Source organism: Bactrocera oleae, chromosome 4, assembly GCF_042242935.1.
Source record: "Bactrocera oleae isolate idBacOlea1 chromosome 4, idBacOlea1, whole genome shotgun sequence".
Lineage (NCBI taxonomy): Eukaryota > Metazoa > Arthropoda > Insecta > Diptera > Tephritidae > Bactrocera > Bactrocera oleae.
In genome coordinates, this window is record NC_091538.1 from 70,454,179 (window position 1) to 70,476,479 (window position 22,301).

Sequence of the window (22,301 nt, forward strand, 5' to 3'; positions counted from 1 at the left end):
TAAAATTTTGAAATATTAATTGAAAGTTCATATAATTCGGTAGTTTTTTCATATTTTTATAATTTTTGTAACTTTTAAGTTTATTATTAAGGAAGGCACCGGCAATTTTTGTTTATCCCTACATATATATATATATATATATATACTTGTATATAATATTTTTTAATTATTTCATCTAATTTAATAGACTTTCTAAATTCGATTATGATTTTGTTTAATAATAAAATAATAATTATTCAATTTATCATAAATAATATACACAAAATAATTGGAAAACATAAAAAATAAATAAACTTAGATAGTAGTAATGCCTGATACATTCTTTTATTAACAACAAATATTTAATTGAATACATATGCTGAAAGCGTTCTGGCGAGCCCATCGCTATTAGCAACGATCTTCGTTTCTGAGCTATAGGGGTTTTATCAGGTTATTGTCCAATTGGCGTCCAATATGATACATGAAACACTGACGGAACATGCTGACAACACAAAGGCATTTTTTAAGTGAATCAAAACTAATAGAGAAAAAATTTGCGATTTTAAAGACTTGAACTCAAATACTATTTTGAGTTTATGTTTTCGTCTTCTTGTGTAATCTTCGCTTTTGATTTCGTTGAGAGCGTAGTAAAAGCTTTGCTTTAAATTTAATTAGCCCTCAATTCATTCGAACAAAGGTTAAACTGGTTACTACAAAATAAAAGCACAAAACTAATGATGCTAGCATTGATTCCACGACAGGCTGTGGTGGTTGAAATGTTCGTTCCGTGCAAGTCCAAGTGCTATAACATCTGATAACATTTGTTCCGAACTGGTCCATTGAAAGTGCGCGCGCAAACCTAATTGGTAATTTTTTCCTAGTTTTATGCAACCTTTTTTTATGTTTGCGTAAAGTTTGATCTCTATATGTGAATTAGTTTGTGTTTTGTTGAGACTACTCTATTACGAACCCAAGTACTTTCATGGCACAAACTATTCAGTGAAGTTCATGAAGTCATCGGGAACTTGCCTCTTCGAAAAAGTTGTGGAAACAGTAGTGCTTGAAAATCGTCGTTTCGACATCAAAAAGATAGCAAAGGATCTCAACACCTCTTATGGATCGACTCAACAACAACATTTTGCTTAATGTTTTGGCTATGAAGCTTGTCAATACTATAGTAAATGGTTATATCGCACATTAGAGCTATATTTGGAGTAATTCTCATCTACTATGGAACACATTTCATTTGCAAGTAGGATTCAAGCGATTTTTGCTGAGATACGGTTTACGTACACACATGCATATGAATATAAACTAGTGTATGTATAGGTATGCTTATCGAAACTTGTGCTTACATGCACATACACATATGTACAGAGATCCAAGGGCTTGCTTTATGGCTTTTATGCGCAATCAAGAGCGAGTGAATGCATGTTTACACAGTTAAACCAATTTACTACCGATAATTTTGAGCTACTGAAAGGCAAGTTTTGATGTTGCGCATGTATATGATAAGTTAACAGATAACGGCGGGCAGAGGCTTGACAAGCGTCAAGACTGAATGGACATATCAAATTATGGTTTGGGAGAAGAATTTGAATGAAGGGAAAGCGTTTGTAATTGAAAACCACTTGCACAAGCCATCTCCGTTTTCTAGGTCACTCATTCCCCATGCAAGTGTTATTTAACAGCGGAGTAACGTGAGTGCGAACAGTGCATTAACGAATCAATATATGAGCAGTGCTCATAGGCAATTATGGGCTAATAGATTAAATAAAATCCAGTCACTGGCTCATAAAAGCAAAGTTATCTCTTATTTTATAAATATTGATATTTCAGTCATAAGCTATTTAATGTCAGTCAAAAGTAAGCTTGTGTTAGATACTTATACCCTAGGCAAACTAATTACACAGAGTTTGACTAAGTTTAATATTTTAAAAGCAATTTTCAAATTCGGTATATTAGCTTGTTAATATCACAACGAACGATATAAATTCGATACCAGTAAGAAAACCGGCTAACGAATTTTTTTTTATATAATCTTGAGAATTAACAAGCATCAAGTCGAGGTACATGTACCAAATACATATATGTTGAAATAATCGAAATAATTTTAAATATTTCTCACAAAAATCTTTCGAATAACAACTTATCATTATAGTCTACTCGAATTAACCTTTGTTTTCTTCTTTCCTTTTCTTTAAGGGGTATTCTCGGGTAGAATTTCAAAAAAATCGATTTTCGATCGATATTTTCAAGGATTTTTGAAAATGTAAATTATTTTCGGAGCTATAGACATTTTACTGGCTCGGCCTCCAAACTGGTTCGACTTGGTCTAATCGAACAAAAGACTTCACACTAAACTTTAAATACTTTTTTTTCCATTTCAGATGACTAGGAGGGTTAAAATCATGGGTATGCTATGTGCCAATTTTTGAGACGCCTCACATCATCCGCTGCCAGTTTTTTAAATTTTTAACTTTTTTTGTTTTAATTTTGTTTAGTACTCTTGTAACATTAATAAATAATTGATAAAAAGATCGATGGTAAAAATATTTATTGCCTTTTTTTACGGCACTTTAAAAATTACCTAAAATGCATGTCTCTAGACTAGTATACCACCTTAAATGAAATTTTCAATCTATTTACAAATACGTTCATATTTGTATAACATGTTGATTTTTCATAATTTATTTCTTGCAATTTTATCGCAGAATTTCGGGTGTTTATTTATTCTACGTAGATTCCTACCGCTTAATTGGCGTTTCGACAGCTTTAATAAATATATGAATGGCGTTTGTTATTTCAATTTGCGACGCCTCATTTGTTTATGCAATAAACAGCGGTAGCTGACTTGCAATGTAAACTCTACATAATTTTCACATTGCTAACACATCACATTTATTTAAATGAGCTGCTAAAGGTGTGTAGAAAAATTCGACCCCAAAAAAATATATTTTCATGTTCATACATATGTTACATATGAATGTTCAATGGTTTTCCGTTATTAAAAATTTTGATTTTCATAAATCAATTTTATTCGTTTTAATGTGTAACTTGAGACGGCAATTACGCTTTATTACTCGATAATTGTGTGAAAATATTGATTGCAATACAAAAATTATGATAATTGCAATTAATTGTGGCAAGTTAATCGATTAATCAGCAGTTTTGATTTATGGTTTGGTAAAAAAGATTTTGCTTCATATTTTATTATAAAAATAATAATATTACATGCAATCAATGGAATAGTTTGATTGAAATTATATAATGTTTCCAAAGTACAAAAGTAGAAAAAAAATAAATTGTAATAATAACAACAAGAATAACAATAACAATAAATATAACGATTAAATACAATTTAATTCTTTTAATTGGCGTGTTTAAGTTGACGCAAATAATTATTTCTTTTATTTTGAACTGTCCCTGGACACTTATACAGGATAACATGTTTATTAAGATTTAATTGCAATCGATTTTACCAGAGCACGGAATTGGTTTTCCTTGTAAGCATTTATGTATTTTCGTATACATAAATACAGGTCACAAATGTGTCTCTATTTATCCATTGACATGGGCATATTCATATTATGGATACCATTGCCGCTCCACAAATACATATAAACTGTTATAAGGGATTTTCACACATTCACATACGAATTAATGAAGGTATTGAAATAATTGGGTAAAAATTACCTAAATTATTTCATAACTGGGTTAATTAATATTGGCAGGTGGCATACTGCATAACGTTTTACTCATAGACACATTCTCTTTGTATTGAAAATTCCTGAAATCGGCTCTTAATTTTTTCGCTCTAAATGGAAAAATATTATCTGGATGTTGTCAATTAAGTCTTATTTGCTTAATATGAAAAAAAACTAAATTACTTGTAAATTATCACAGTAATATTTTAGATTAGATACCGGTTTATGTAATAATCTTCACTCAGGAAGTTCGTATGATATTTAAGAACTCAAATTAACGCTCCAGAAACAAAAGTGGAAGCGATAAAGCAACACTGCAATATGAATATCGTACAAAAAAGGTTGAAAATATAAATATGTCATACATTTATTTAAAAAAATATTTGCAACAAATTATAATGGTAAAATATAACTGGAGTAAGGTTACCACCTGATAAAAATTTTACAATATGAAATTAGTAAAATAAAACTAATATTAATAAATATGCATCAAATTTAACAGGTTTATGAAAAACTTGCTTGAAAATTTGAGTTCAAACAAATTGATAAAATAAACTCAATATTCAAATATTGGCATCATATGAAATTGTAATAAATTTGAATACTGGTTACATGTCAGTACCAGAGAGTATGGCTGTCTATATGGATTTTAAACACTGTCTACAAAACAATGTCGAACCGGCACAGATGATTGATTTGATCCTACCTTGTTATTACAGCTTTTTTCCAAATATATATCCCAGTTATAACTTTTCTAAAATTTTATTTTGAAATCATTTGGTTTTTATGCTTTTCAAAAGTGCTTTTGTAAACATAAAAGCGGTGGTAGAAAATCTCTAAAATTGTTTGTGAACTTCGCGGAAAGTCTTAAGCAGATTACAAAATAAAAGCTTTAAAGTGGTCTAAAGTTTCAAAACATTGGAATAATTTCTATAGAACAGAAAAAAATTTCATACAGGATGCTCTAACAAAATTGGAAGAAAAATGCAAGCGAAAATAGCGAAATAGCGTTTTGAGGAAAAATTAAATGCATATAATTAAATATACAATAGTTAAAATAAACTTTTAAATAAGAGAGAAATGTAAAAGATATAGCGAATTTACAGTTTCACAGCAGATAAAATTTCAAAGCACATTATGTAAAAGTTCAAGCGAATAAAGTTCAGCCAAAAGCGAAGCAACTTCTCTAAGACTAATAAAACTTTATGACAGAAACAGTTTTCTAGGTAAGCTTTTAGAAGAAATAAGTATTAAGGATGAACAGCAAATTTAACTCAACCCAAACATCCTTAGTCCTTCCAATTACAACGCATCGGATGCTACTCTTCGGGTCACCGGAATTCGACAAATTTCGAAAGCAATCAATCAAGCAGGATTTGAAGCCAACTAGTAGTGTAAGGAACAAAGTTTCGTGTTCACCATCAAAATGGTTGGCTTTTGCATTTTGTACAGGGTGCAGTGAGATGCTGGTGTTCGTGTCGACGCTAGGAATTTCAAGCGGTGGATTTATTTATTTACAAAGTGCAACTACTAAAACAACGCTAAAAACAAACAGAGTTGTACGCGGTGCAGCTTGCCGACAGCCAACCTATGAACAAAGTACTCCCTTGAGAAGCCGTCGTGTAAGTATCGAGTGCCAAAGTGCTTTCGTTGTGCTTTAGGAAGAGCTTAAAAATCCCACTTACACTGCGACGTGCCATTGTTGAGTACGGTTCGATTGATTCTTCACGCTGATGTTGTTGCTGTTGCGATTGATTTGACCGTTGATGTGATTGTACTTGTTGTTGTTCATAGTTAATATAGTTAGCGCTATCGGTATTGAATGATTCGCTAGCCACCATACTTGCGCCTTTGTAACGATGCAGCGACGACGACTCACGACTCTCGCGCGAATCCTCACGTTCGGCACACGAGTACTGCCGCCTGTACTGGCGGCGGCGTCGGAATGCGCCCTGACCCTGACTGCTGTAACCGCCAGCATAGTTGATGGATGACGCCTGGCCGATTGGCAGCGGTATGGCGCGATAGTAGCACGGATCGTAGCTAAATTGACGCCGACGCCACTGCTCGTACTGGCGGTAGTGGCTGAAGAGCCGTCGTCGCCGCAATATCAATTGCTTTTTGGCCTCCAAAAGTTCCTGCTCATCCTGATTGCTTGAACGCTCTGTTGAATTTTTCAATATACTCCGCTGTTGAATGAAACGCTTCTGCCTGAACTTGTGTCCGTTGCCGCCGCCGCTGCCGCCGCTGACTCCGCCACCCGCTTTCGATTTCGACTGTATGAGCAGTTGATGTTGTTGATGATATTGCTGATGCTGCTGCTCGTGGTGCAAGGAGCGGTGATCGCGTTGCATTCGACCATCTGTGTCAATGTCGTTCTCATCGACAGCGCCATTTTCATCCGCTTCGCTAACGCTACAATCGCTGTCGCTCAAGTTATGGCGACTATTAGCAACGGCGCCACCTCTGGCAGCTTCATTCTCGAGTCGCAGACAACTGATGGCGCCACAGCTATGCAATGGTGTTGCCAGCGCTGCAGTAGGACTATCGATGCTATCGACTTTGACGTAGCCTTCCGATGATGCAACGCCATCACCATGCGCTGGTTGCTAGCTCTCCACATCGGCCTTATGCAACAATGCAAACTGGCAGCCGCAATCGCGCTCCAGCTCGCGTCGCGGATATTGAAAGCAGCGATCGAAGATGCCACAACCCTCGCAACGCGGCAAACACTGAGCGTGTGTGTGTGCGTTTATATAATGTACGTGTATGTGTGAGCAGCAGCGAGTGGACGCACACATACAAATGTAGTGGACACGCATACGCGCACACGAGCACACACATTAACGGCACGAATAATAAGCAGAAAAGCCGGAACAAAGAGAGAGAAAGAGGAGAAGAGATAAGAAAGAAAAGGAGGAAAGATGTAAACACTTTGGCTTTTGAGTGTCGACGCTGTGTATGCAAGGACAATGAATTAACTATTGTACATACATAATAACTACGCAATTTTGCTGGGTGGAAAGGCGCGGCTGTCATATTGTCTACCAAAATGTTGACTAACCAAATACCATATATGTATACCTTAATTTTATAATTACTTCTATAATTGCTAGTATTGTGTAAGAATTGCGCTACAATTGTAATATATTTATGTTTACTTTTATATTAAAATATTATATAATCTTCTATCACATAATTTCATAAGTACTTATAAAAGAGTTGATTGTGCATAAAACTTTATAATCCAAGAAAGTAAATAAATAAACTGCCTAATCTGCTGAAGTGGGTCATAGAAATTATTAGGAGCTTCTTTGTGAGTATCTAATGTTGTGGGTTTGAGGTTAGGTATTATGTAATAAGTAACTCTATGAAAGTATTCACGACTCATGCATTTAGACTGAAGTATGATATATAATTTGAATTTATTACATTATATACTTGTATCTTGTTTTGAGCATAAGCAAATTTCAAAATATATGTTATGTAATTGTAATATAATAAACAAGTTTGTGAATTATTGTTAGGTTTGATAACTAATATTATCTAGTTCATGATTTTTCAATACTGAAACCATAATTTCTGTTTTAAGGAAGAAAATTAAATTAATTGAAATAAATTCATTTAGAATTGAAGAAGCAAACCAGTGATAAATATTCGACAAAGATATAAGGCATATATTTGCTTCCTGATTTTTACTGAACCATATAGAGGTTAAATCTCTAAATTTGGTCCAATGATCCGTCAAACAAACCTATTGTGAAGACAAGGGCCTTTTGTCCAACGTAGGAACAGTATTCAGAGTTTAATCCGAACAAAATCAATGAAGCTCTTTTATGATCATTACATCACAAGCTTGCGATGAAACATTGTAGAATAATTCGATACAAATAACTGGTGCTTCACTTTTTCTTTAAGCTAGCCATGATGAAGCAAATTTGTAAAAAACATTGAGGCTTGGAGACTAGGACTAGGAGGTCTAGAAAAACTAACTAACTGAACTAGGTCATACTTGCTTTTGCCCCTCCAATTCTATTTGAAGCGAGTCATCATGAGAAGGCGATTTTTAGGGCACTGCGATGTTGCACTGTCTTATTATAAACTGCTCGTAGCTGACCGAGCTGAGAGAGTAAAAATTTTGCCTCACTGCACCTTTATACTCGGTCTCATATTGAAATATTCGCTCTGTGTAAGCGTCATGAATTGATTGGGCCATTGAAACAAATGCGGTGAATGAACTGACAGCGTATATAGCAAGCCTATGCAAATTTGATTAATCTGTGGAATGCTTTATAAAAAACGATTATTTAAATAGGTTATATAGTAGTCGTATAACTAAAACATGCTAACATCTGCATAATTTTGGCAAACCGCCAATATCTACAGTAATTTATAACACAAATAGCAATTAACATTTAGCCTCGTAAATATTCCAATACATTTATCACATTTGCATCATTTCAATTTTGTTTTGGAAATATTATAGCGGGGGCAAATATATATACGAGTATGTAAGTATATGAATAATATTTGCTTTCGAAAGCTTAACCAAGATCTAACCTCTAATATATTTTTAAATTAAATAAGCAAAATATACAAGTGATTGATATACGAGTGATTGACAGAAATTATGGTTTGCAGTAAAATTGGAATTGTTTGTGATATAAATATGTATTAGGGTGGAGCGAAATTTTTTTTATATTTTTTTGCTTAGCCTGGGGGTAAAATCTGGAGATTATAAGAAAAGAAAATTTTGGTCAAAAAAAAAAATTTTGGACAAAAAAAAAATTTTTTTTCTTAACATCTAGAGGCTCAGTTTTAAAGTAAATTTCGAGTAAAAATTTTTTTTGGACAAAAAAAAATTATTTTTGTTTTAAACACTTTACATTTATATAAAAATCACCGAATGTGACGGTTTTTGACTCAAAATTTATTTTAACGCTTAAGGAAAGCATGTTGTCGTATAAGACTTTTTTTTTTTAAACTCCAATAGTGACCACAAAAATGCTTTTTAAGTTGAAAACTTTAATTTGGCCAGAAAGAGGACTCTCCACAGCTTCTAGAATAGTTATAAAAATTTTTTTTTTACTCGAAAATTTACTTTAAAAATGAATTTTGTCTAAAAATTTTCTTCTAATATGTATGTATGTATGTTTATGTAAATATTTCGTTAACTAGCTAGCAAAATATGACTGTTGGTAAGTATACTTCGTTGAATAGCTAAAACTTCAAATACTTTGGTGTTTACAAATGCGAAAAATGCTGAAAAAGGGTAAATGGGGAGGAAGCATTCAACTGAGGGTTGTAGACTCAACACCCCGTTCAAATAGAGGAAGTACTAACTATGCGAGTATACTAACTACATATATGTATGCATACATGTACGTGTATTGTATGTAGGCATGAAGTTAAATATATTTCATGATTGATATCTAAGCCGATATTTACGAGTCAGCAGTTTTAGGTTTAATTAATAAATTGCAAGTAATAAAATTAATTGAATTGTATTAAATTTTGTAGATACCTTTACGAATATATCTGGGTGTAGGTTCTAAAAATATATAAAATACAACAACAGTAAAGAAATGTTATTTCAGTTAAAGCCGTGAGTTGGTTAGTATGTTTAGTTGATGAACAGTTGAGAATTTATTGTTTTGCATCAATACGAAAAAACACAATTGGGTATAAGTGAAAGGAGAGTTGAAGTGTTTGTTAAGAGACTATGTACACATTTATATTCCATATAAAAGAAGTACAAAAATAAGTAAATGGAGTAGTAACTAAAACTAAGCACATTTGCATGTAAGTTGCCACAACGTAAAGTTGGTAGTTGGAGCTATTTATTCTAAATGAGTGAACAAGTAGCAATATATTTGCGATGTTGTTATATTCATTAAAGTGGGAGCATTGGTTTAGAATGTTAACAGTTGTGTTCGTATGGAAGAATAGCGTATATCGAATATGAAGATGTAGACTATTTGGTTTGCGTCTTGTTCAAATTAAATATAATTTGGCTGTCATTTAGTTAAACTCCAAATTTCATTGCAAACACAATTTTTCAGAACGCACATCAAACCTCTTACCGCTTTGCCACACAAAATTTGATCACTTCATTGCCTAATTTCTTCCTTAACGCGACTTAAGCTGCTCTTCCAAACGAACATAGACACTTTTCTTTAAATATTCAAATATTGCAGCACTTTATTTGGTGTTCTGAACTACCAAATGAATCACAACACAAATGTAAAGCAAGCGCTAACACAGAAGTGCTGTGTTGCGTATACGTCGTTAGCACCATGAGATGTAAGTTGCGTATACGCCGTGTGGCACTTTGCTTACCCGCATGCTTTGCGTTCTACAAGTTTGAAATTAATTTTTCCTTATTATATGCAAAAATATGTTATTTTGATATTTTTCCGATATTTTTTTTTTATAAAAAAAATTATGTTTTTGCTTTTGGGAAACCACACTTTTGTAATAAATAATTTATAGGAAATTCAAGTATTTGCATTTATTGAGCACAAACACTCACTAGCATGAATTCTCATTTCGTATTTAACAGCATAAGGAGGCTAATAACCAAGGCATGAAAGGTGTATTTGAACGCGCAAAGAAATGCCTACAAATCATACCTGATGCGAATGTTGGCCATTGCAGCCAGCGCCAGTGCACACACCGGTGCCGGGTACTTTCAGCTGTTCGTGTTTGTAGTCCGGTTGATAGGGCAATAGCATGCGGATTTTTCCCCAACGGTTGAAGAATAGTGCTATAGCGCCAGCCCACACCATCAAAACGATAAGCACTATACCGATTTCAACGCCGCGTATCTAAGTGCAACAAGAGAGAAACAATAAACTCAATTCAATTAAACGGAAAGATCACAAAAAGTTATATAAATTCTATGAAATTGATATTACACGAATTGAATAAATGAAATCAAGTAAGAACAAACACACATCTGCGATTCACACTTCAAATTTCACTCACATATACATAGACATACACTAATAAATTTCTACGGCTTAACAAACACTTACCGTTGGCAATTCACGTGGCCGTTGCGCCATTGTATTCGTCACTGTTGACGTTACATCGTCCCCATACGTGCCGTTACCGTTAGCTGCTGCCGCTGCGCTAGCTAGATTGCCGCCGATAAGCCCCGTGCCAGCAACACCAACACCACTTCCACCGGCCGCACCAGACACACCACCTCCGGCGATCCCCGCATTTACATTTCCAACGTTGTTTTGGCTTCCCAGCGCGCCGGTTGTGTGTCCGGACGCGTAGTCCTGCTGCGACGATGTCTTAGGCATATCTGAAAGCGTTGTTTTGATTGTGTCGCATTTTTGTAACGTTTTCATTTTGGTTTTCGTACATTGACATTGGTGTTCGCGTGCCAATCAGTTAGATGAGCAATTGTCGCAAACACACACAAATACACGACGAGCAACGAAATGGCAGGAGAGAAAAGTAGAAATATGAATGATTGAATAGGACAGTTGGGAAAAAGGCAAAAATTCGATTAGTTTTATTATTGATGTACTTGAATAAAATTTGATAAACTATTGTATTTATATATGTATATTTTATATGTATATGTATCGGAAGGTTTCTATACCAAAGTTTCCCTGTTTCAAAGTACAATGATGGTCAACTAAAATCTAAGTTCGCATTCGAAAATATTGAGGTAGAGAGGCATGTGAAAGTCTTATATTCGATAAAGTAACAACGTTTGCTTTATGTTATTTCTACTTTATTTATTCACTTTTATATTAGGCAATTTTTACTTGTTATTTAAAGCGTAGCATTTTCATCTTGCGTTATAATTAATTTTAGTGGTGAACTTCAAGTTAATTAAAAAAAAAAAATTCAAATAATTTGATATTATTTGAACTTTATTTGACAATTGAGCACTCAATTTGAGTTATATTTATTGGCTGACCATATGTGTGTGTGGTTTCTTAGAATTTTACAAGTGTCAAAATATGCCACAAGCAACTGGACTGGCTATTAAAAAAGCAGAAATTGATATTTACTTTATATTCAAAAGGCACTTATGTGCAGTCCAAGTCCTCAGTTTTCTCTCTTGTAGAATGTCTTCTGAGTTCTTTTGCTTATCTACACGTGTGAAACCGGGCTGTTACCGTCCACACCTTACTACCTCCGTTAAGATGTCAGAAACTGTCTACGGTTATTAAAATCAAACAAAACGACTTGAGGGAGAGGACTATGGTATGTAGATGAATTGAAAATAGTGGAAACCAAGTCGTATTTTAAATATTTTAACAGTTTATGTTTAATTTTGGATGCGACTAAAATGTCTGTGATCGTTTGGGAATCATACATTTTTTGAGCTATGCTATTCTCAGCTCTCAGTGCTTCTACATTATATATATATATATGTGTATATATGTATATTAAGACACCTGTTATTTCCTAAGTAGCTTTTGTTTTTGCAGACGCTCTCTGAAGTATCAGTTTTTCCGTAAAATATAATTATTCAAAATAAAAGAAGCTCTTTATTTTCAAATCGTAACTTATCATATTTATTATGGGATTTTTTGTTCTTTTGCATTACATTTTTTATATCCAAAGCAAATAAATTTACAAATTTGATGATAGGGTATTTTAAATAAGAATTTTGTGCTGTACAAAAAGGTTTTAATGATTTTTTGCATAGAAATATTCCTTCGAAAGTTATAAGCAGTTAAAACTATTGATTAAATGTTCTGTATTCAAACAGTACACCACGTCGTATGAGCAACACAGAATTTATAATTGATTCATTCGATATATAATTTCAACTGCTTCTTCTTGCTTTATGCAAAAAACAAAAAAATTCCATGTTATATACTTAGGAAAATAAACATGGCTTAGACACAGTAAACAATGAAAATAAAGAGATTTTTTACGTTGGATAATGTTTCTTTGGACAAAAACTGAAACTTCAAGGGACGTCTGCAAAAAGAAAGGCAACTCGGGAAATAAGAGATACCCTAATATATATAGAAGTATAAGTATATATAAATGTCTATATTTATTTCAGATTTTAATAAAATACATTTATATAACTTGCCGAACAACATACCAATTATAATATTTTTTATTATAAAATACTCAAATATATTTTGTTTAGCCACCACTGTATTGGAAATAAGCCTGGGGGAATTGCACAACTTATGGTAAAAAAAACTTAAGTACGCAATTTTAGTATCTTATTCCATTCTTTCGAATTTCTTTGTATATTTACTAATAGATATAGCTATTTTGTAGGCATGTAGTACATATGTGTTGCCTTCAATGCATTGAAGTTTACTTACCCAATGTGCGAAATATGATCTGTCTGCTGCGATACTTCTTGCCAAGCCAAATGGCCGTCACCGCTATCGAGTACTGGGTGCTGGGCGATAGACGATCTAAAATGATTGCCTCACTATTGCCGGCGACATCCTGGACAACCCTGTAACTTAAATTAATTCAATTACCACTCTTTGCCACAAACTACAAGCGTCACACAAAAACATAAAGGATGCATAGATGCATGGATGCTGGGTTGCAGGGGAGCAGGGGAGTAGACTAGCGAACGAACGAGCTAAGAGGATAAAGAATAGTAAAAATAAAGCGAGAAACAAAAGAGAATAACGCCGCAAAACTAGATGACCATGTAGGCATATAGCCACGGATTCATAGATATGTAGATATGTACATAAATTTGGCTAGCTATGTATGAGAAGGTGAATGAATTAAACATGAGCTGCCATGACAAATCCGATTACAATTCTTTAAATGCAACCGAGCTAACGGTTGCTGATCTTGAGGGCAAGAGCTGTTTGATACAATTGTGCTACTAAAAACCAACAAATTAATGGATTGTGGAAAAAGTGAGGATTTCAAAGGTAATGGTCAAGAAGGCATATGTTGAATAGGTATTGACAACAAAAACATTGGTTGGTGAAGTTATATGATACACATGTAATTTGAAGCAGTAATTGCTACAACAATAACAACATTTACTACACATGAGTGATTTATTTACACAATATGAAAACAAAGCAAGAACTTCTGCTGCAGCGAAGCTATAATACTCTTAATAGGTGTTTGTATTTTCTATAGTGTAAAAGGGCATACAAATATCTTTTTCATAATTTTGATTGGTCAGTTTGCATGGCAGCTGTATGATATAGTCGTCTGATATGAACAATTTATTCGGTAGATTGTAGCGTTACCTAGGCCAAAAAACTATGCTAAATTTCGTGATGATATCTTGTAAAAAATTCCAGCACAGAAGGCAACATTATAAATTTCTGACTCCAATAGTTGATTAAGTTCCCCAAATCCTTACAGAAACCCAACTAGTGCATGTATTTCTGCAACTTTTTACTACAAAAATAAGAAAGTCACATAAAAGTGGACAAGTGGTTTTTGTTTGAGTAATTAAAAATTTAATTAAAAGCAATGAATGAGCGTAAGAATTAAATGAGCCGCAAAACGATGATCAATGAATTGAAAAACGTTCGCTTTGTTGCCAAACACCTCATTGCAACTAAATAGCGGGCGCACTGGGTAGCGTTGTTTGATTGTTTACAGCATCTTCCACTCGACCAGCTCAACTTTATTATTCTCGCTTGATTGCTGCGAGCGAACGGTGGTACATTAAACGAATAGCAGCAATTTCTTTTTAATTTAGTTGCTAATTTTGTTATTTGTTTAACTGCTTATTGTTTAATGTTTTTCGTGCTTACGACGATGACGATGAAGAATCAAAGACACTGAAACTGATGGTGTTGCTGCTGGCACCGCGTAATGACATTTTTAATGGCTTTTAATGCTTCTCGTTTGAAAATAAAAATTAATGAAAAATAGATCTTGTGGTTCGTTGCAGTCAAAATGAAATTTGCAGTTAAACTGCGCGGACAAACAGATTAGATAAAGTTGTTTCCTAGTTTCCTAGATTGGTAGAACATTTGTGAGAAGTTTGATCTCTGTATATCAGTTAGTGTGTGTTTGACAGCTGTTTTTTTACAAGCAATGTTTACCTTGTGGGCTTAGGAGTATGACGTCGAAACTCTCCAAAAATTTAGAAAATGGTGCTCCAAATATGAACCGAAATCGAAAAAATCAAGAAATTCAAGTTTAATTACTCCAAAGGTCATTAACCCTTTTTCCGGGAGCTTTTGGAGAACCGAATCCAGTATCCGGCTACCATACAAGAAGAACTAACATAGAATCATACGAAGTGGGTAAGTTGGTAAATACAATCAAGTGTGTGGTGGTGCCTAAAAAAAGGTAAAATCCTCAAACTGCTTTAAGAAATCAATAAAATTTCCAATGCTTGATACCTTTTACAAGGTACAATTCAAAAGTTCCAGGACTTTTTAAACAACGCGACTTCTAGTGGCGCCATCTGTCTGAAATTATCCCTCAATTGTGTATTCTTCAGTGTTGTCGTATAAAATTTATATAACAGCTGACTTGTATAACAGCTGAGATATCGCGCTACATGTGACATTACAATTATGAGGCACAATCAATGTACCGAGTTCATTTAGTAGTATTTCAGAAACTGAAGTAAGGACGTAGTAGCTCATGAAACTTAAGTATGGTGTTGACACCAGTCTGGCTACTCCCTTAAGCGTATTTATTCTTTAAATTTTAAATTAAGTTTAAATTCCAAACACACACCTCTTCTAAATAAGAACAAAGACCACCTAATAAAACACATTTTAGCAATTAAATATAATTTACACTGGTATTTAATCTGTCTAGCTTATAGCTCCCAGAAATCCTAGAATGACAGCGGAACATTTTATTTAATTTAAACGCACAATAATTTCATTAACCATTTTATTAGATTATCATCTCAATTTAAGCCACATGCTTTACTGAGAAAGAAAAGCACAAATTCACAGGAAAATGACACCACTTAATCCCTGTGGTTATAAAAAATTTACGAGCAACAGATAAAAGAAATAACAACTACAAATAAAATAAAAATTAATTAGAATTGTCAGTAGCATATGCATAACATATTGTACAGATGTAGACAGACACACACTCCGATACAAAACAAAGCAAAGCATTTCTACACACACACAGAAAAAATACATAGACTCGAGATATAGACGCGTCGAAATAAGAATTAAACACCCAACACACATGCGCTGGGAAAAGTTATTAACCAGACACAATGCCCCCATTAAATACATACATTACCACGCGCATACTCACACACACACACAAATACGGGCAATTTTTACGGTTAATTTCATTTGATGTACACAATTGAATAGAGTGGCTTTCACGCTTATCCCAACACGTTGAGAATGCCAATATTTTTTAATTGACTTAATTAACTGGTTGACAACGAATTAAATGTCAAACACAGATTTGCAATGCCAAAGGATATGGGTCTTCTCGGCGGTGTATACAAATGTTTGGGTTAGCATATCAACTTGTCGTTGGTAAGCATAAACAACCATCGTACAAAAATTAACTTACAACAATAACGCTAACGAACACAATTAAGTTGACACTGGAAGCAACAAGATGCTCGACACTGACATAAAATCGTCACATATTCAGCAACAAAATTTCAACGAGAGGAATGCGTATGCGAAGAGCGATGGTTATTTGCACTGAAAGGTAACGACACTTACTCAGTCATCGGGCTGAAACGGTATTCCCCAAGTGCTCATCACTATGAGCGAAAGCGAGGGCAAAGTGAGGGAAACACTTAACTTCAGGTAGACAATAGCAACAAAATACACATATGAATGTTAGCACACACACACATATGCTTGTACGTATGGTTTTTATGGCTGGTGGCTTCCGAACAGGTGCAACGTCTGGCAGATGGCTCAATTGATTTTAGTACGATGTACTACCATGGCCGTAAGGGCAAGCAAATATGTCTGTCTGTCGACTGTGGTAATATGCACGTGTGTATATTGTGCCTTTCTATTGTTGTTGGAGAGGCAAACACACTTAGTCACTGCACTTAATCTCAATTTCCCTAGTGTATGCAACGGGCACTTTAACCAACTGACGGGCACACTAATGTCGTATATTCATTTAAGAAGTAACGTTGCAGCTTTGTCTTGAGTTAAAATATACACAGAGGGATGAGCGGTGTTGTGTGGGTAAACACTAGAATTTGTGTTTGTCATTACAAAACTTGCTACGTATAGTGTAAAGATAAGGGGTGATAAAACTGAGCGTCTCGACAAGAAATTTTTTGATGGGCTCGGTTAGCTATTATTAGAATGGACTATTGGACTCTTATTGCTCTTATTTCCTTCTACCGGAACCTTCTGAGTATTAAATTTCAAATTGATAGATTAAAATGATGCTTCTACAAATCTTGAGCTATTTAGGCTTCGGCATACGCTGATAATGTATATAACATATTGTATTGGTTTTCATAATTAGCTCAAGTAACTCTTAAATTCAAGTTACCCCACTGAATCATGAAGGAAATCAAAAAAACATACCATCTGATCAAATTTGCCCGGACTCACAAAAAATTATATTTTCAAGTATTTTAATACAAATCTTTATCAGTGCCTTCAAAATAGAATCCTGAGCCAATACAAGTATGCCAAATTAAATACATTTTCCATCAAATTTTTTTTTTCGGTTTCGGCTTATTTTTGGAGCGCCATTCCCTAGATTGTTGGATAGTTTTGCCAGATAAACGCACGTCTCGTCATCATTAATGATGCATTTGATGAATGTAGGGTTCTCATCTATGTTGTCAAGCATTTCCTATGCGACCTCTAATGGATTCATTTTTATAAAAGATTTAGGTATTTTGGTACTCGTCTAGCATTCTCTCTCAACTCTTCATACCTAAAACATTAACTAAAATATGTTAAGTCGATCCATAAAAGATGTTGAGATCCTTTGCTATATCTATGACGCTAACACAACAATTCCCAAGAACTTTTTATTTAACTTTTTCGAAATTATCACCAGAAGAGACGTAGATGCACTGCTTGCATGAGGCAAGTTTTTGATGATGATCTTCACTCGTGATAAAGTATACTCATCAAAATATTTATTTCTTCTACACGAAGGTTTTTTGTCGACTCAGCGTACACGCGCAATTCAAGTGGAGAAATTCGGCTCAAATTTAATCAAATGGTATACTCCATAATGGAAACTTTCCTATATTTGTAATAAAAATTTTAGTAACTACTGATGATCCGCAATGGTTTGCAAAACTAGCTTAAGTCAAAGTAAAATTGGTCTGATAAACTTCCCGTTTTTTCATGATCATTAAATTCAGTGGTAAACAGTTCAAATGTCATTTGAAAATAAATTAGTTTTTGAATATGTTTTGACTAATTTTCAAATTTTGCTAATTTGGAATTTTTTTAAAATATTTTTACAGAAGAGATTTCAACAACGAACCACTTATTAAAAGCAACGCACTCAGACCACTCAACCGCAAGAATCAACCCACTAGTATTCAATTACAAACACTTGTTTTATCACATATTAGCTTTCTGAGTTCGGACAGGGTGCTGTCAAGTGGTTACACACACGTACGCTCAATTTCCACGCCAATCTGTGCTTGTGAATGTCAACACTTGTGGAAATCGTAAAAGCGAAAGCGGCAAGTGTTGCATATAAATTGTTCACTTTTTAAAACACCGACCATTTCATTTATTGGTAGTGAAGTTATTGCGTTTCAAGTGTCACTATGTTTTTGTCATCGGAGCGAAAATGAGCTTCGAACAAAGAGCAAACATTAAATTTTGTTTTAAAATTGGTAAAACTTTTACCGAAACGTTTCAATTGATGAAACAAGTTTATGGCGATGATTGCCTATCCCGTAGTCGTAGACTGGTCGTGAGGACATAAATGAGAAATGAGCCGAAACCGCCTGGAGAAGTCAAAAGTGAAGACAATGCTGATTTGTTTTTATGATCTCAAGGGTATTGTCTGCAAAGAATTTGTTCAACTCGGCCAAAACGCTAATGCAGTATTCTACCTTGGAGTTTTGAAGCGTTTGGTGGGCCGTATTCTACGTGTTTGGCCCGAATATCGCGAAGATGGAAGTTGGCGTTTGTTGAACGCCAATGCGCCGTCTCATCGATCGACGCTTGTGGCCGATTATTTGACCAAAAATCACATTTTAACAATCAACCACTTCCCGTATTCACCTGATATGGCATCGTGCGACTTCTACCTTTTCGGATAATGCATTTGCCGATGAAAGGAAAGCGTTATGCAGATGTGGAGGCTATTCAGAAGGCTTGCACCGGCATACTGGCGGCAATACTGGGAAACGAGCTAAAAACTCGTTCGACATGCTTTTGGACTGTGCAAAAAGCTGTATTAAAGCAGAAGGAGACTATTTTGAATAAAATTAATTGATTTTGCCTATAAAACCATTTGTTCTGTCTTTTTTTTAAAAGTCCTGTTTACTTTGGAACGCTTCTTATACATATGGCTATATGAACTACATTGCTCGCTGTTTGATATGATGATAAGCAGCACGCTAACAAATTCAGACGGATGCTGAAAAATTTATAGCAAACTGAGATACTCAATAACTTTAATGTGGCATACAGAGAAGTGGCAGGAATATATGTATATGTACTATGTTGCAAGTTTTTGCTTCGAGCATGAGCAAGATAACAATGGGTAAAGCGCTTTGAATAAAATCATAAAAAGTCGTTTAAAGCCACGAACTTGTAGCGTATAAATTCCGCTGGAGGGACAAGTATCGAACGTTCAGTGTTTATGATAAATGATGTGCCACCAGCAACTGTGAAGCCACAGCTAGTGAATCCAACAAAGATTGTAAGTCAAAGGCGTCAATAACAGCGCTACACTCAACACAAAACAACAACACAGCAAATAAATTTAGATATGCAACAAACGCGATATCGTGGCAAACGAGCTGTGAAAGCTCACAACAATGGGGCCACAAGGAAGTGAACAGCTCTAAATCTACGTTTGAATGATGAAGGTACAGCATACTCGAAGGAATCGAGGAAGTAGGTTTCAATGTACCTACCGTCTAAGCAACTCTAATAAATGCCAAACAGTGGAACCGCTGTTACATTGTTGTTAAAATGGCAGAGTAACGGTGAAAAGGTATTCAGGGAATCATTTAAAATGCTGAAGCACAAGAACTAAGAGGAGCGTTAGTACCTTTGGTATTCAATGACACCGTGCCTTGACTCATACTCGCTACAATCGCATTGACTGGTGATACACCAGCTGATTTGTTACTGCCATTAGTCGCTTGTTTGCCACCCGTATGACTTTCGCGCTGTCGTTTACAGCGTGATTGCGCTCGGAAATGCGGTGACATAAAGCGGAAAATCATGTTGTCCCTTAGTCATAGTCACTCGCTACTGCATTTCGCTATAATTCCATTCACGCATGTGCATGTGTTTGTTTATATTTCACTTTGTTCTATGCATTTTATTGATTTAATATTTAAATGGGTTTTTCTTGTAAATTAATTGCTCGACAAATTGTATTGAGTATACGCAGTGGCATGTGCTCACACTAGTGTATTTATGTGTGCGACAAGTGTGACCTATCTGCTGGGGGATGTGGTAGATGTGCGCGCTGTGCAGCTCGAGTATTAAGCGTGTTTAAAGTGAAGAAAAATTGATGTAATCGTTGCGTTTGCTAAGATTTTCATTGTAATTTTATCGAACGAATTTGCATTTTAAATATAAATCAAATCGGTTGAAATTATTATTTTTTGCTTACATTAAATAAACATTTAGACTTTCAAAAAGTATTTCATTATTTCCATAATAGTACGATAGTAAAGTGACTAATGGTACTCCATGTAATTTTAAATATAGCACTTGTAAATAAAGGAGGTGTATTGCTGAGAAGTGTGCCACCAGACTCCATAACAGTCTTAGTTATGGACACTCTTAAACCCTTTATAATTTTGACTTTGAATATTTTTTCTTGATTATCGAAGCCACTGTGTCGCCGGGCCAACTCCCAGTTGTATAATTTCTTCACTTATACCTGCAAGGGTTGGGGTAAAGTAGGTACGGATCGATCGATCAGCTCCTGTTTCTTGCTTACAGAGCATTGCAGCTTTTTTAATTAAAGTCGACTGACTTTTGGAGATAGCAGTAATATAGATCTAGTTCGCTATAGCGATACTACATGTATCAATGTTTGGTCATAGCGGAGTCGTAGGAAGTTCCAAAACTGATGAGGTTGTAAGGAAGACATCAGATTGAAAACAAGTTGGAGTTCCGCTATCTTTATGAGGTTTTATACTGCACGGTTGACCGTTGCGAACTAGTCAACCACCAAAACTTGCGGTTGCAAGATGCTTTCGGCTTATAGGTACTAGCTCGCAAGAAATCTTGCTTTTAGTAAAGTTAATTTTGTCCTAGTTGTATGAATCCGAACCGGTTATTGTCTTATGAGAATCCATGCGGAGAAATTATTTCCCAAGTTGAATTTTTTTTTTGCGGCAAACACGAATTTATTTGATATTTCGAATTAAGGGGCCTAGTGTGAAATTTTGATCATATTTAAATTGTTTAAACTTCTAAAAATAAAATACTAAAATTTCAAAGTGATATCTCTAATATATTTTGAGTTATAGCCTTCTAAAATGTAACCGCTCAGCTTAAACGGCTCCATCAATTTTCCTTTGAACACGTTTTTCTTGAGGCAGCATTTTTCGAAATTGCTGCAGTGAAAACTGGAAGACAAATAATCCGATCATCATACAATTTTTTGTGCCTGTTCTGTATGTAAATGAATATCGGCAGGAAAAAAACAACCAAGATTTAGGGTAAAAATTAACTTTTTTTTTAAACGCTGCTCATTTTTTCAATTTTTGATTTTTTTTTATCGTAGGCAGGGCTGCGGATTTTTTAATTAAGAAATTTGGCATTAAAAATCAAATTTTCTTTTTTAATCCCAACATTGGGATTAAAAACTAGATTTTAGTTTTTTAATACAAACAACCGTTAGGTGAATAATACTGTTTGCGAAAAACTGTCAATTCTAAAACAATTTCACTTTTTTCATTCTCTTGCAACATGATGCACAGAATATAATAGTTTTGTTCCTTGATACCCAATGGGAAGGATTCTTTTTTTCAATCCGGTAGTTGCGTTTAAAAATTTATATTTGTGGGATTACATTATTTAAATCCCGTAGTTGGGATTATCAAAAAAAAAATTGTATTCAAATGTAAATTCAATTATTTTTAAATGCATTACGTAAGTAAGCCTGATCGTAAGTTAATATACGGAGAATATCTTCTAGTTAACGAAATTTTCTTATTTGTAGGTGTCTGCTGTCACTGCAGCAGTGTAGGACCTTTTTTTCAACGCTGTCGGAGATGTCGTATAACTTAAAAAATACTTTTTTTAAATTTTTTTAGAAAAATTTCAATGTTTCAACGTGCATAAATATAGAATACCCTCAAAACTTCAAAACAATCGATACAGTAGTTATTTTCTTGTTTAAATTAAAAACGACGTTTTATTAAGAGGTCTTAATGCTTCTTTCCATAAAACCACTCCTTTCAAAGTTAAGCACAGTTAAATTTATACATCAAATACACTGTGGCATGTAATTCAGTAACTGAGTATTCAAATAGTA

At 34.4% G+C, this 22,301-nt stretch overlaps 1 protein-coding gene across 1 annotated transcript in view; it reads right to left on the reverse strand.

Moving 5' to 3' along the window:
- The window catches only part of LOC106627129 (uncharacterized), a 50,629-nt gene that overhangs the window by 2,404 nt on the left and 25,924 nt on the right, over positions 1–22,301 (reverse strand). The window contains 5 exon segments of the mRNA XM_070108343.1: positions 4,393–4,405; positions 5,430–6,418; positions 10,319–10,513; positions 10,724–11,001; positions 13,007–13,146. Coding sequence (XP_069964444.1) covers positions 4,393–4,405; positions 5,430–6,418; positions 10,319–10,513; positions 10,724–11,001; positions 13,007–13,146 — 1,615 coding nt within the window.